General features: G+C 66.5%; 1 protein-coding gene and 19 non-coding genes across 20 annotated transcripts; 10 read left to right on the top strand and 10 right to left on the bottom strand.

The window, feature by feature from the left end:
* Positions 1–150: 150 nt before the first annotated feature.
* On the bottom strand, positions 151–232 carry TRNAS-GCU (transfer RNA serine (anticodon GCU)). Its single transcript has one exon. It is a non-coding gene; the product is annotated as a tRNA-Ser (tRNA).
* Positions 233–340: 108 nt separating this feature from the next.
* On the top strand, positions 341–413 carry TRNAM-CAU (transfer RNA methionine (anticodon CAU)). The gene has a single exon. It is a non-coding gene; the product is annotated as a tRNA-Met (tRNA).
* Positions 414–638: 225 nt separating this feature from the next.
* Positions 639–711, bottom strand: TRNAM-CAU (transfer RNA methionine (anticodon CAU)). The gene has a single exon. It is a non-coding gene; the product is annotated as a tRNA-Met (tRNA).
* A 205-nt stretch (positions 712–916) lies between these two features.
* TRNAS-GCU (transfer RNA serine (anticodon GCU)) lies at positions 917–998 on the top strand. Its single transcript has one exon. It is a non-coding gene; the product is annotated as a tRNA-Ser (tRNA).
* An 877-nt stretch (positions 999–1,875) lies between these two features.
* On the top strand, positions 1,876–2,711 carry VMO1 (vitelline membrane outer layer 1 homolog). The gene is made up of 3 exons (XM_075755780.1): positions 1,876–2,061; positions 2,146–2,261; positions 2,408–2,711. Exons 1-3 carry the CDS (start codon positions 1,876–1,878, stop codon positions 2,709–2,711), a joined length of 606 nt encoding a protein of 201 aa, XP_075611895.1.
* A 593-nt stretch (positions 2,712–3,304) lies between these two features.
* On the bottom strand, positions 3,305–3,378 carry TRNAT-AGU (transfer RNA threonine (anticodon AGU)). The gene has a single exon. It is a non-coding gene; the product is annotated as a tRNA-Thr (tRNA).
* A 285-nt stretch (positions 3,379–3,663) lies between these two features.
* Positions 3,664–3,735, bottom strand: TRNAP-AGG (transfer RNA proline (anticodon AGG)). The gene has a single exon. It is a non-coding gene; the product is annotated as a tRNA-Pro (tRNA).
* A 279-nt stretch (positions 3,736–4,014) lies between these two features.
* Positions 4,015–4,096, top strand: TRNAS-CGA (transfer RNA serine (anticodon CGA)). Its single transcript has one exon. It is a non-coding gene; the product is annotated as a tRNA-Ser (tRNA).
* Positions 4,097–4,791: 695 nt separating this feature from the next.
* Positions 4,792–4,863, bottom strand: TRNAA-UGC (transfer RNA alanine (anticodon UGC)). The gene has a single exon. It is a non-coding gene; the product is annotated as a tRNA-Ala (tRNA).
* A 247-nt stretch (positions 4,864–5,110) lies between these two features.
* TRNAP-CGG (transfer RNA proline (anticodon CGG)) lies at positions 5,111–5,182 on the top strand. The gene has a single exon. It is a non-coding gene; the product is annotated as a tRNA-Pro (tRNA).
* A 283-nt stretch (positions 5,183–5,465) lies between these two features.
* TRNAA-UGC (transfer RNA alanine (anticodon UGC)) lies at positions 5,466–5,537 on the top strand. The gene has a single exon. It is a non-coding gene; the product is annotated as a tRNA-Ala (tRNA).
* Positions 5,538–5,828: 291 nt separating this feature from the next.
* Positions 5,829–5,910, top strand: TRNAS-UGA (transfer RNA serine (anticodon UGA)). The gene has a single exon. It is a non-coding gene; the product is annotated as a tRNA-Ser (tRNA).
* Positions 5,911–6,457: 547 nt separating this feature from the next.
* TRNAA-CGC (transfer RNA alanine (anticodon CGC)) lies at positions 6,458–6,529 on the bottom strand. The gene has a single exon. It is a non-coding gene; the product is annotated as a tRNA-Ala (tRNA).
* Positions 6,530–6,779: 250 nt separating this feature from the next.
* On the top strand, positions 6,780–6,851 carry TRNAP-CGG (transfer RNA proline (anticodon CGG)). The gene has a single exon. It is a non-coding gene; the product is annotated as a tRNA-Pro (tRNA).
* Positions 6,852–7,133: 282 nt separating this feature from the next.
* Positions 7,134–7,205, top strand: TRNAA-UGC (transfer RNA alanine (anticodon UGC)). Its single transcript has one exon. It is a non-coding gene; the product is annotated as a tRNA-Ala (tRNA).
* Positions 7,206–7,500: 295 nt separating this feature from the next.
* Positions 7,501–7,572, bottom strand: TRNAP-AGG (transfer RNA proline (anticodon AGG)). The gene has a single exon. It is a non-coding gene; the product is annotated as a tRNA-Pro (tRNA).
* Positions 7,573–7,851: 279 nt separating this feature from the next.
* On the top strand, positions 7,852–7,933 carry TRNAS-CGA (transfer RNA serine (anticodon CGA)). Its single transcript has one exon. It is a non-coding gene; the product is annotated as a tRNA-Ser (tRNA).
* A 909-nt stretch (positions 7,934–8,842) lies between these two features.
* TRNAA-UGC (transfer RNA alanine (anticodon UGC)) lies at positions 8,843–8,914 on the bottom strand. Its single transcript has one exon. It is a non-coding gene; the product is annotated as a tRNA-Ala (tRNA).
* A 283-nt stretch (positions 8,915–9,197) lies between these two features.
* Positions 9,198–9,269, bottom strand: TRNAP-UGG (transfer RNA proline (anticodon UGG)). The gene has a single exon. It is a non-coding gene; the product is annotated as a tRNA-Pro (tRNA).
* A 788-nt stretch (positions 9,270–10,057) lies between these two features.
* Positions 10,058–10,129, bottom strand: TRNAP-AGG (transfer RNA proline (anticodon AGG)). Its single transcript has one exon. It is a non-coding gene; the product is annotated as a tRNA-Pro (tRNA).
* Positions 10,130–10,911: the final 782 nt, after the last annotated feature.

The raw sequence follows: 10,911 nt of genomic DNA, 5'->3' as shown, positions 1-10,911 counted from the left end.
TAGTGTGTGGTACCTGAGTTTACCGGACTGCGGGGGGGGGGGAGTGTCTCGCTCCCTAGCAGCCCCTGTGTCGTCATGCCCCATGACCTCACACCTTCTCTGCGGCTCCCGGACGCGATGGGAAAAGTCGGGGCCGCAGTAAAAAAATCCCGACGAGGGTGGGATTCGAACCCACGCGTGCAGAGCACAATGGATTAGCAGTCCATCGCCTTCACCACTCGGCCACCTCGTCCTACCCCGCGCCGCCAGCCGGCCCCCCCCGCCTCCGCGCCGCCAGCCGGCCCCGCCTCTGCCCGCACCTCTGTAACACGAGAGGGCCCGGCCCGACCCGCCCCCCGCCGCCCTCTTAGCGCAGCCGGCAGCGCGTCAGTCTCATAATCTGAAGGTCCTGAGTTCGAGCCTCAGAGAGGGCAAGCTTTTGCTGCCCCGTCGGGTGGGATGAACTGGGCGGGGTGGGGGCGGTGGCCCCGGGACGGCTTTTTTTTTTTTTTTTTTTTTGCAGGGCCGCGGCGGGGAGGAGCGGAGCCTGGGCGCGGGGCAGGGACGGTGGCCCTGGGCCCACCGCAGAGGTCCCTGACGCGGAGCAGCAAAATGGCGGCACACCACCCGGCCGCAGCCAGGCGGGGCGGGAAAAGCGCTGCCCTCTCTGAGGCTCGAACTCAGGACCTTCAGATTATGAGACTGACGCGCTGCCGGCTGCGCTAAGAGGGCGACGGTAGGGCAGGCCGGGAACGGGCCTCCAGCGGGCGGGCGGGCCGGGCCCAGGCGAGCCAGCACCGGGCCAGCACCGCGCCCCGGCGGGAGAGCACCGGGGCAGCACCGGGGCAGCACCGGGAGAGCAGCCGCCCCCGCCCGGCCGGCAGCGGGGCTCCGCACCGGTTAGCGAGGGGCGGGGCCGGTCGGCGGCGCGGGGCAGGACGAGGTGGCCGAGTGGTGAAGGCGATGGACTGCTAATCCATTGTGCTCTGCACGCGTGGGTTCGAATCCCACCCTCGTCGGGATTTTTTGCTGCAGCGTGGGGTAAATGGCGACAGCCCCGGCTGGCGTGTCCTGCGGCCGGGCTTGGCTCAAGCTCCTGCCTGGCACACGGGGACCCAGCGGTGTCTGAGACCCGGGGGGATCTAGTAGGAAGTGTCTGGTCCACCAGTGCAACCGCATCCTCCCACGGGTAGGTCACCAGCGGCTCCGCGGTAGCCTTTGACTTTGGAAAGGGGATGGCAGGAGGAAACTGAGCAGCCCGGGCAGAAGAAATTGAAGAAGCATCTGAAAGGGTAGCCAGACCCTGGCATGGAGGTGGCTGGGACTCTTATCCAAGACTCATGGGAAAAAAACCCACTCAGAAATCCTTAAAAGAGCTATTACTGCAGACAGTGGCTGTTAAGCAGTAAGACGATAACCCTTCAAAAGAGGAGGGCGCAACCGGGAAGCAAACTGGGACAAATGAAGCATGAAGCCATGATGAAACGGATACCTTGGGGAGTGGGGGCAGAGAAGATGGGAAGGGATTTCCATCAGAGGTGTCGGTGAACGTGCCCATTCATTTTAACTGCAAAAAAAGACAGAAAGCAGAAGGCAGAATGCAAATCCCATCTTGCACACAGCGGGAGCCCAGAGGAGAGGAAGGTGCCCCAAGCCCCGGTTGGCACCGGGATGCCGGTGGCTCTGGGAGAGCTGCCCTGAGAGGGACCCAAACAAAGAGCTGGTGGATCAGCTCCCTGCACCCCATCCGGCGGGAAATTAGCCCTCCCCTGCAGCTAATCCTGGCCGTCCAACAGGCCCGGGCACCCTGGGAGGGTAACTGAGATGCTGTCAGGTCCCTCCTGCCAGCTCTGCTCGGTGTAAGAGCCCAGCGGGCCGGCCGCAGGCAGGGCAACCATGCTGTGGGGACGAGTCCTGCTGCTGCTGGCAGGGCTCGTGCGTGCCACAGGGCAGGGGCAGGAGCGGGAGCTGGGTGGGAGCGATGCCTCCGTCATCGCTGTGTCCAATGGGGGACCCTGGGGAGACTGGACCTGGCCGGAGATGTGCCCCAAGGGCTCCTATGCCAGTGGTGTCAGCTTCAAGGTGCAGCCTCTGTGCCGGTGCCCGTGGCTGGTCCAGGGACCCCCCTCCCATGGAGAGTGACCCCCCACCTCCGTTCCCTCACAGGTAGAGGCACCCCAGGGGGTGATGGAGGACGACACGGCACTCAACGGGATTCGGCTGCACTGCACGCGTGGTGGGGACCCCAGTGGTGGATACACAGCCGAGTCCCAGAGCGGCAGGTGAGCCCCGAGCCCCCCCCGTCCCCTCCCCGTGGCTGAGGATCCTCCTCCACAGCTGCCTCCAGCTCTGAAGGGCTTGTGCTCCTCCTCCTCCTCCCACACCCCCCGCCCCCGGCCTTGGCACCCACCATCTTCCCTTCTCCTAGGTGGGGCCGCTGGTTGGAGGCCCGTTGGTGCCCACACCAAGGGCGCCTGCAGGGCTTTGCGCTGCGGGTCCAAGCACCCCAGCACGGGTTCCTGAGCGATGAAGTGGCCGCCACCAGCGCCTGCTTCGCCTGCTCTGATGGGCACATCCTGGAGGGGCCGGGGTCCCCCTGGGGCCAGTGGGGCGGCTGGAGTCCACGGTGCCCCAGGGCGGTGTGCGGCATCCAGACGCGGCAGGAGCCTGCAAGGGGGCTGAAGAGTGACGACACAGCCCTGAATGATTTGCGGCTCTTCTGCTGCCTGTAACAAGTGCTGGAAACCTGCCCCTGTGATCCTGTGACCCAGCCCCACAGCAGAGCCTGTGCCTGGGGTCCCCTCTCCCAGGACCCCACATCCACCCAGCGATGCCTTAGCCCTGGTACGCTCAGGGGGCACCTTCTCCTTGTCTCCATGGGCTCCATCATTGTATATGTGTGGCCGCTGGCCCCCCAACACCCACCCCACATCCTAGAGGTGCTTCCAAATCCTTTCTGCCCCCACCCAGGCTTCCAGACCTTCCCCAGCATCTCCAGGACTGTTCCTGTCCTGCGCTGAAATAAGTTTTTGGTAAAAGCACGCACCCAGACTGCACCAGGGCAGCGTCATCCTTGAGAGGGGGCAAACTGGGGCAGCGGGGCAGAGAACCGGGGGCTACTGCCCGGATAGGGGGACATGTCACCCACCGACAGGGGTGACCAAGAAGTCACAGCTGGACCCTCCTCAAAGGGCAAAAGGAAGGGAGGCTGCGGGCGCTGGAGGAAAGGCGCTGGAGGAAATCCCGATGGGGACACTGGGGTCAGGCAGAGACCTCCAGCAGTGCCCCCAGCTTGGGGCAGGGAGGAAAAACAGCCCCCAGGCCCAGGCACCACTGGGAGTCGAACCCAGGATCTCCTGTTTACTAGACAGGCGCTTTAACCAGCTGAGCCATGGCGCCCACCTGCCCCACTGCCATGGGGTGCTCCACGGCTGCAGGGTGTGCTACAGCCATGTCCCATGCCCAGCCCCTGTCCCCGTCCTGTGGCCACCCTGACACCGGGGTCACCCTGCAGGATCCATGGGCCTGGGCATGAGGTCAAGACCATGGAGATGGGGGACAGTCCTGCGTGTCATGCTGAGCTCAAAGCCCCAGGGACTGCGAGGTGTCCCTGGGGGGTAAAAGTCAATGGCCAGGACCCAAATGAGCTCTGTGCCAGTTGTGGGGGGTGGGTGCCCAAAAGGAGGGCTCGTCCGGGAGTTGAACCCGGGACCTCTCGCACCCTAAGCGAGAATCATACCCCTAGACCAACGAGCCGGGGTGCGCAGCTGCCCGGGCACCCCCACCCTGTGCCGGGCACTGGGGTGCTGGGGGGGGCAGTGCTGCACAGGGACCCCGGGGACACTTTTTGGGGACACTTTTTGGGGAACGACCCTGTGCCAGCCCCCGTGGAGCCGAGCAGGGCTGAGCATGTGTGCGGGGATGCACCGGCCACTGCGGAGACTTTCGCAGCTCCCAGGAAAAGGGGGCACCCGGGGGGGAGCAGGGGGTGCCCGCGGCGGGGGGCAGATGTCCCCCTGGTTCCCCAGGGCTGGGGCTGTGATGGCCGAGGGGTGAAGGCGTTGGACTCGAAATCCAATAGGGTTTCCCTGCGCAGGTTCGAATCCTGCTCACAGCGAGAGCTTTTACCTGCCACCCCTGTGCCCACGATGGGGGGACTGGGGTGCACCTCCTCCCTGGGAAGCAGCTCCCACACCAGGGACCCTGCTCCCTGGCAGCCCCGGGAGAGTGAGGCAACATGGGGCAGGACACTTGCCCTGGGGCCAGGTGAACCGCTCCCTCTTGAGCAGATGCGATGGGGGACAAGGACCACCCAGAGAGGTTGGGGACCCACAGCCATTGGGTGCCAGGTGTGGGTTTATCTGCAGATGCTTTTACCAGTGGGCTGTGGGGCCAAAGGGAAGAGAAGCAGGGCTGGGGAGCCCAAGGCATGCTTGGGGTACAGTTCCTCTTACAGGTGCAAGAGAACCTGGGTCCAGCTCCCGGAGGAGCCCTCACTTTGGGCAAAGCCTGCCCTGCTTTTGTCTGGGGAGCACAGAGCTCATTTGGGGTCAGCTGTTGGATTTCATCCCCTCCTTCCCCCCTGACAGTGCTCCACAGCTCGGGGCTGGGCAGGGTGAGTGGGGCAGCTCCCTCTCCTGTTGGTCCTGGCATGGGGTGCGAGCACCCACTGGCTCTGCATGCAACGCTGCTGTCCCCTCAGTCCTGTGCTGGCCATGCCCACAGGCAGCTCCAAAGCTCTTCTGGGGGGTTTTGGGGGGCTCTGTCAGCCCTGCAGCGGGCAGAGAGGGGGCCTGGGCAGGAGGCAAAAGCTGGAGATGCTGGGGGTTGAACCCAGGGCCTCTTACATGCAAAGCAAGCGCTCTCCCGCTGAGCTACATCCCCTCTGCGTGGGCAGAGCTGTGCATGGGGGGCTCTGCTGACCCTGTGCTACAGCTGCCCCCATGGCCACTGGGGCCAGGGCAGTTCCATGCTGTGGCCACCTCCAAATGGCAACCCCAGATCCTGGGCACAGTAAGATGGATTTCCCTGCTCCAGTCTGTCCAGCAGTAAAAGGAAGCATCGGCCATGCTGACCAACCCCCAAAATTGTGGGGTGCAGAGGCTGGGGGTGCAATGAGGTGCAGCACCCCGGCTCGTTGGTCTAGGGGTATGATTCTCGCTTCGGGTGCGAGAGGTCCCGGGTTCAACTCCCGGACGAGCCCTCCTTTTGGGCACCCACCGGCCTCGGCTGGCGTGCGGGGACCCCGGCCGGTGGTGGGAGCAGGGCCAGGGAGGTGGGAGGGCACTGGTGCCTGGTGCCGCGGGGATGGGCAGAGTGTTTGGGGTGGGCACAGCCCAGGGCCAGGATGGATCCCAGCAATGGGAATGGTGGAGTGCGGCCCCTGACTGTTTTGAGGCGCTGGGCAGAGCAGGGTGAGGGGTGGGCAGTGGGGCAGCGCTGGGGGTGAGGGGACTTGGCCAGGCCCCCACCCCTGCCCACGCAGAGGGGATGTAGCTCAGCGGGAGAGCGCTTGCTTTGCATGTAAGAGGCCCTGGGTTCAACCCCCAGCATCTCCATGTCCTTTTCCCCCCAAAATCCATTGTCTCCCTGGGCATCACTGGAAGGCGCTTCCCTTTGGTTCTCTGCTGCACTGGGATTTTTCCCAGCAATCCGTAATTACCCCTGGGTGTTTCTTTTTCCCCACCCTGGCATGTGCACACCGTGGAGGAGATGGGTGCCGGCACTGTGGCTGCGAAGGGGCATTGGGACTGTACAGATGGCCCCTGCCGGGCTGGGGGGCATTTTCTTCCTGGAGGCAGAGCCCAGGGCAAAGCTGGGGAGTTGCTTCCCATGGGGGGCTGTCAGGGGCTGTGATGGCCGAGGGGTGAAGGCGTTGGACTTGAAATCCAATAGGGTTTCCCTGCGCAGGTTCGAATCCTGCTCACAGCGAGAGCTTTTACCCACGGCAGGATGGGGTTGGGGGCCAGGGCAGCATCAAGCCATGGGAGCAGATGGCTGGAGAGCAGTGGAGCAGAAGAGCTGTGCTGGGCACTGGTGGGCCTCTGGGACCCTAGGTTCAACTCCCGCATGAGCCCTCCTTTTGGGCACCCACCGCCGCCACAGCACCCATGGCGTCGGGGCACGGACGGGGCGACGCTGCCCGGCACAGGGGGGACAGGCGGCCTCCCCACCTCGGGCGCGGCCCCTCAGCTGCGACGGTGCCGCCAGTGCCGGGAGCGAGGTGCTGCCCGCTGCCCCGTGGGCAGAGACACGGCTCAGCCGTGGCCGGGGCTCGTCCCCTCGGGGCTGGGGAAGGGGCTGTCGGGGCAGCGGGGGACGGCAGAGCGGGGCCCTCAGCCACCACGGCCCCAGGGCCAGCTCTGCCCGGTGCTGAGGTGCTGGCACAGAAAATGTTTTTTGGGGAGGCCTTGCAGAAGTAGACGTCAGGTTTATCAGCACAGCCCTGTGCAGGAGGTGGCTGTGGGGAGGCAAAAGCTGGAGATGCTGGGGATTGAACCCAGGGCCTCTTACATGCGAAGCAAGCGCTCTCCCGCTGAGCTACATCCCCTGCCTGTGGGCTGCCTGAACCTGCATGTCCTGCTGCCCGCGCTGGTCCTTTGTCCCTGTGGCTTTTGGAGCTGGGGCACTTAGAGCCCATGGCTGTGTCCAGATACGAGCCCCATGCCAGAGCAGAGCAAGGGGCACCTCCTGGCTGTGAACATCCTTTGGGCAGAAAGAGCTTCCCCAGGGCCCATCCCCTGCCAGTTCCCGCAGCAGTGCGGGTCAGGCTGGGGGTTCCTGCCCACCTGCAGCACCCCGGCTCGTTGGTCTAGGGGTATGATTCTCGCTTCGGGTGCGAGAGGTCCCGGGTTCAACTCCCGGACGAGCCCTCCTTTTGGGCACCCACCGGCCTCGGCTGGCGTGCGGGGACCCCGGCCGGTGGTGGGAGCAGGGCCAGGGAGGTGGGAGGGCACTGGTGCCTGGTGCCGCGGGGATGGGCAGAGTGTTTGGGGTGGGCACAGCCCAGGGCCAGGATGGATCCCAGCAATGGGAATGGTGGAGTGCGGCCCCGACTGTTTTGAGGCCCTGGGCAGAGCAGGGTGAGGGGTGGGCAGTGGGGCAGCGCTGGGGGTGAGGGGACTTGGCCAGGCCCCCACCCCTGCCCACGCAGAGGGGATGTAGCTCAGCGGGAGAGCGCTTGCTTTGCATGTAAGAGGCCCTGGGTTCAACCCCCAGCATCTCCAGCTTTTGCCTCCTGCCCAGGCCCCCTCCCTGCCCGCTGCGGGGCTGACAGACCCCCAAACCCCCCAGAAAACCTCTGGGGCTGCCTGAGGGCACCGATGGCCTGGGGCTGCTTCCCAGCATCTGCAAAGTGCAGGGAATGCCTGCGGCCCTTTCCCTCCCCTGCCCGGGTGCTGCAGGGCACGGGGGCACCTTGTGTCCCTTCCCCACAGGGATGGGGGTCTCTCTCACGGGGAATTTTGGTGTGTGTGGGGGGGAGCATCCGGGCGGGAGCAGGGTGGTGGGTGCCCAAAAGGAGGGCTTGTCCGGGAGTTGAACCCGGGACCTCTCGCACCCTAAGCGAGAATCATACCCCTAGACCAACGAGCCGGGGTGCGCAGCTGCCCGGGCACCCCCACCCTGTGCCGGGCACTGGGGTGCTGGGGGGGGCAGTGCTGCACAGGGACCCCGGGGACACTTTTTGGGGACGCTTTTTGGGGAACGACCCTGTGCCAGCCCCCGTGGAGCCGAGCAGGGCTGAGCGTGTGTGCGGGGATGCACCGGTCACTGCGGAGACTTTCCCAGCTCCCAGGAAAAGGGGGCACCCGGGGGCGAGCAGGGAGTGCCCGTGGCGGGGGGCAGATGTCCCCCTGGTTCCCCAGGGCTGGGGCTGTGATGGCCGAGGGGTGAAGGCGTTGGACTCGAAATCCAATAGGGTTTCCCTGCGCAGGTTCGAATCCTGCTCACAGCGAGAGCTTTTACCTGCCACCCCTGTGCCCACGATGGGGGGCCTGGGGTGCCCATGCTGGGGGTCCTGGGGTGCTCACGCTGAGGGTCCTGGGTGACCTCACTGGAGGTGCTGGGGGCCCTTGGGGAGCTGGGGTGGGAGCATGCAGGGAACCTGGGCAGTGCCAGCCCTGCACCTCCTCCCTGGTGAGCAGCTCCTGCCCCAGGGAACCTGCTCCCTGGCCTCGTCCCCCGCAATGCCCCAGGGCCTCGGGGATGTGATGGCCCCGCAGCAGGAGGGGCACAGCCACCCCCCGGGGTTCCCCAGGATTTGCAGACCCAGGAGAGGTGAGGAAGCAGCCGTCAAGGGCCACGGTGTTCGGTAGCTGAGGACCATTGTGCCAAGATGCTGAGTGGCTCCCTGGCATCGCCCTGTGCCACGTCCTGGGGAAGCTGGGGGAGCCGATGGCCAAGAGCAGAGGGCAGCACCCCGGGGCAGCCCCCACCTGCGCTGGGCACCGTTTGGGCTGTGCAGTGCTGGGGCCGTGGGGCTGTGGGGCGGTGGGGCCAGGAGCTGGGCTGGGTCCCAGCTGTGCACCCCAGCTCCTCGGTCTGGGGGAACGATTCTCCTTAGGGTGCGAGAGGTCCCGGGTTCAGCTCCTGGATGAGCCCTCCTTTTGGGCACCCACTGCCCTGCTCCCACCCGGCTGCTCCCCCAGCTCTCATGTTCACCCCAAGAGAGACCCCCAGCCGTGTGGGAAGGAAAACAAAGTGCCCCCGTGCCCTGCAGCACCCGGGCAGGGGAGGGAAAGGGCCGCGGGCATTTCCCTGTGGGCTGTGGGTGCCAGGAAGCACCCCAGAGCTTTTCTGGGGGGTTTGGGGGTCTGTCAGCCCCGCAGCGGGCAGGGAGGGGGCCTGGGCAGGAGGCAAAAGCTGGAGATGCTGGGGGTTGAACCCAGGGCCTCTTACATGCAAAGCAAGTGCTCTCCCGCTGAGCTACATCCCCTCTGCGTGGGCAGGGGTGGGGGCCTGGCCAAGTCCCCTCACCCCCAGCGCTGCCCCACTGCCCACCCCTCACCCTGCTCTGCCCAGCGCCTCAAAACAGTCAGGGGCCGCACTCCACCATTCCCTTTGCTGGGATCCATCCTGGCCCTGGGCTGTGCCCACCCCAAACACTCTGCCCATCCCCGCGGCACCAGGCACCAGTGCCCTCCCACCTCCCTGGCCCTGCTCCCACCACCGGCCGGGGTCCCCGCACGCCAGCCGAGGCCGGTGGGTGCCCAAAAGGAGGGCTCGTCCGGGAGTTGAACCCGGGACCTCTCGCACCCAAAGCGAGAATCATACCCCTAGACCAACGAGCCGGGGTGCTGCACCCCATTGCCCCCCCCACCCCTGTGACCCAGGCACTTTTGGGGGGGCAGCTGAAGGCTCTGCGTGACCCCGGGCACACTCTGGGAGCAGGCAGGTCCCTCTTGCCATCCCTGTGCGTGCAGCCAGCAGCTGGAGGTGACTGCAGGCTGTGCGTGCCCAGCATCTCCAATTCCCAGCGTCTCCGGGGTTTTTCTCCTCAAAACCTCCTCCCTGGCCCTTGCAGCGGTGGGGAAATGGCCGGTGCTGTGCAGCATCACCCGCGCCCTTCTTCCTCCATGGGGCACCCCCAAAGCTGATGTTCCCTCTGACCTTGCTCTTCCCTCCCCGAAAATCCCTGTCGCTGCTCCCTTCCCCACCTGACGCAGCCGCTGGCCCTGGGTTGGGGCTGTGCAGGCACCGGGGGTCCCTCGGCTGCCCCCGGGCCGGCCGGGACAGGGAGGACGACTGTGGGGCAGACCTGGGACATGTTTCTCTGGACGCAGCCCCCGGGCAGAGCTGGCCCCGGGGCCGTGGTGGCTGAGGGCCCCGCTCTGCCGTCCCCCGCTGCCCCGACAGCCCCTTCCCCAGCCCCGAGGGGACGAGCCCCGGCCACGGCTGAGCCGTGTCTCTGCCCACGGGGCAGCGGGCAGCACCTCGCTCCCGGCACTGGCGGCACCGTCGCAGCTGAGGGGCCGCGCCCGAGGTGGGGAGGCCGCCTGTCCCCCCTGTGCCGGGCAGCATCGCCCCGTCCGTGCCCCGACGCCATGGGTGCTGTGGCGGCGGTGGGTGCCCAAAAGGAGGGCTCGTCCGGGAGTTGAACCCGGGACCTCTCGCACCCTAAGCGAGAATCATACCCCTAGACCAACGAGCCGGGGTGCGCAGCTGCCCGGGCACCCCCACCCTGTGCCGGGCACTGGGGTGCTGGGGGGGGCAGTGCTGCACAGGGACCCCGGGGACACTTTTTGGGGAACGACCCTGTGCCAGCCCCTGGGGAGCCGAGCAGGGCTGAGCGTGTGTGCGGGGATGCACCAGCCACTTCCCAGGAAAGGGGGTGCCCGGGGGGCACCGGGACAGATTTTGTGGGGCCAGCACTGGGGGAGAGAGGGGGGCACAGGGAGCCCCGTGATGCCCCAGGATGGGGCTGTGATGGCCCCGGGGCAGGAGGGGCACAGCCCCCCAATCCTTTCCAGGCTTTGCAGTCCCAGGAGAGGTGGGGAAGTGGCATTTCCCGGGATGCTGAGTGGGCTCCCGGGCATCGACGTGTGCCCCGTCCCCGGGGCTCTGGAGGAGCCGATGGCCGGAGAGCAGAGGGGAGGGAGGGGGCAGTGACCTGTGAGAGGTGTGGGGTTCAACTCCTGGACGAGCCCTCCTTTTGGGCACACACCTTCCCCGGCGGCATGTGGGACCATGGCATCACCAGGACACGGCGAGGGCAGCGGTGCCCCCCACAGAGGGGTCGGTGTCCCGTCCTGGCTGGCACGTCCCCGTGGGCAGGATGGCCCCAGGAGCGGGCGGCGAGGTGCTGCCAGGGGTGAGGGCAGGAGGCCGATGGTCGCCAAGGGAGGCCAATGGAGCCGATGGAGGAAGGGGTTGGGAAGGGCAGGGGGAGGCAGCACTGGGCAGCGCAGCACAGAGCGGGTGTGATGGCAGCGA

This window comes from Balearica regulorum, chromosome 6 (assembly GCF_011004875.1).
Source record: "Balearica regulorum gibbericeps isolate bBalReg1 chromosome 6, bBalReg1.pri, whole genome shotgun sequence".
NCBI classification, from domain to species: Eukaryota; Metazoa; Chordata; class Aves; order Gruiformes; family Gruidae; genus Balearica; species Balearica regulorum.
The sequence above is the reverse complement of the archived record's forward strand: the minus strand, read 5'-3'. Positions and strand labels throughout refer to the sequence as shown.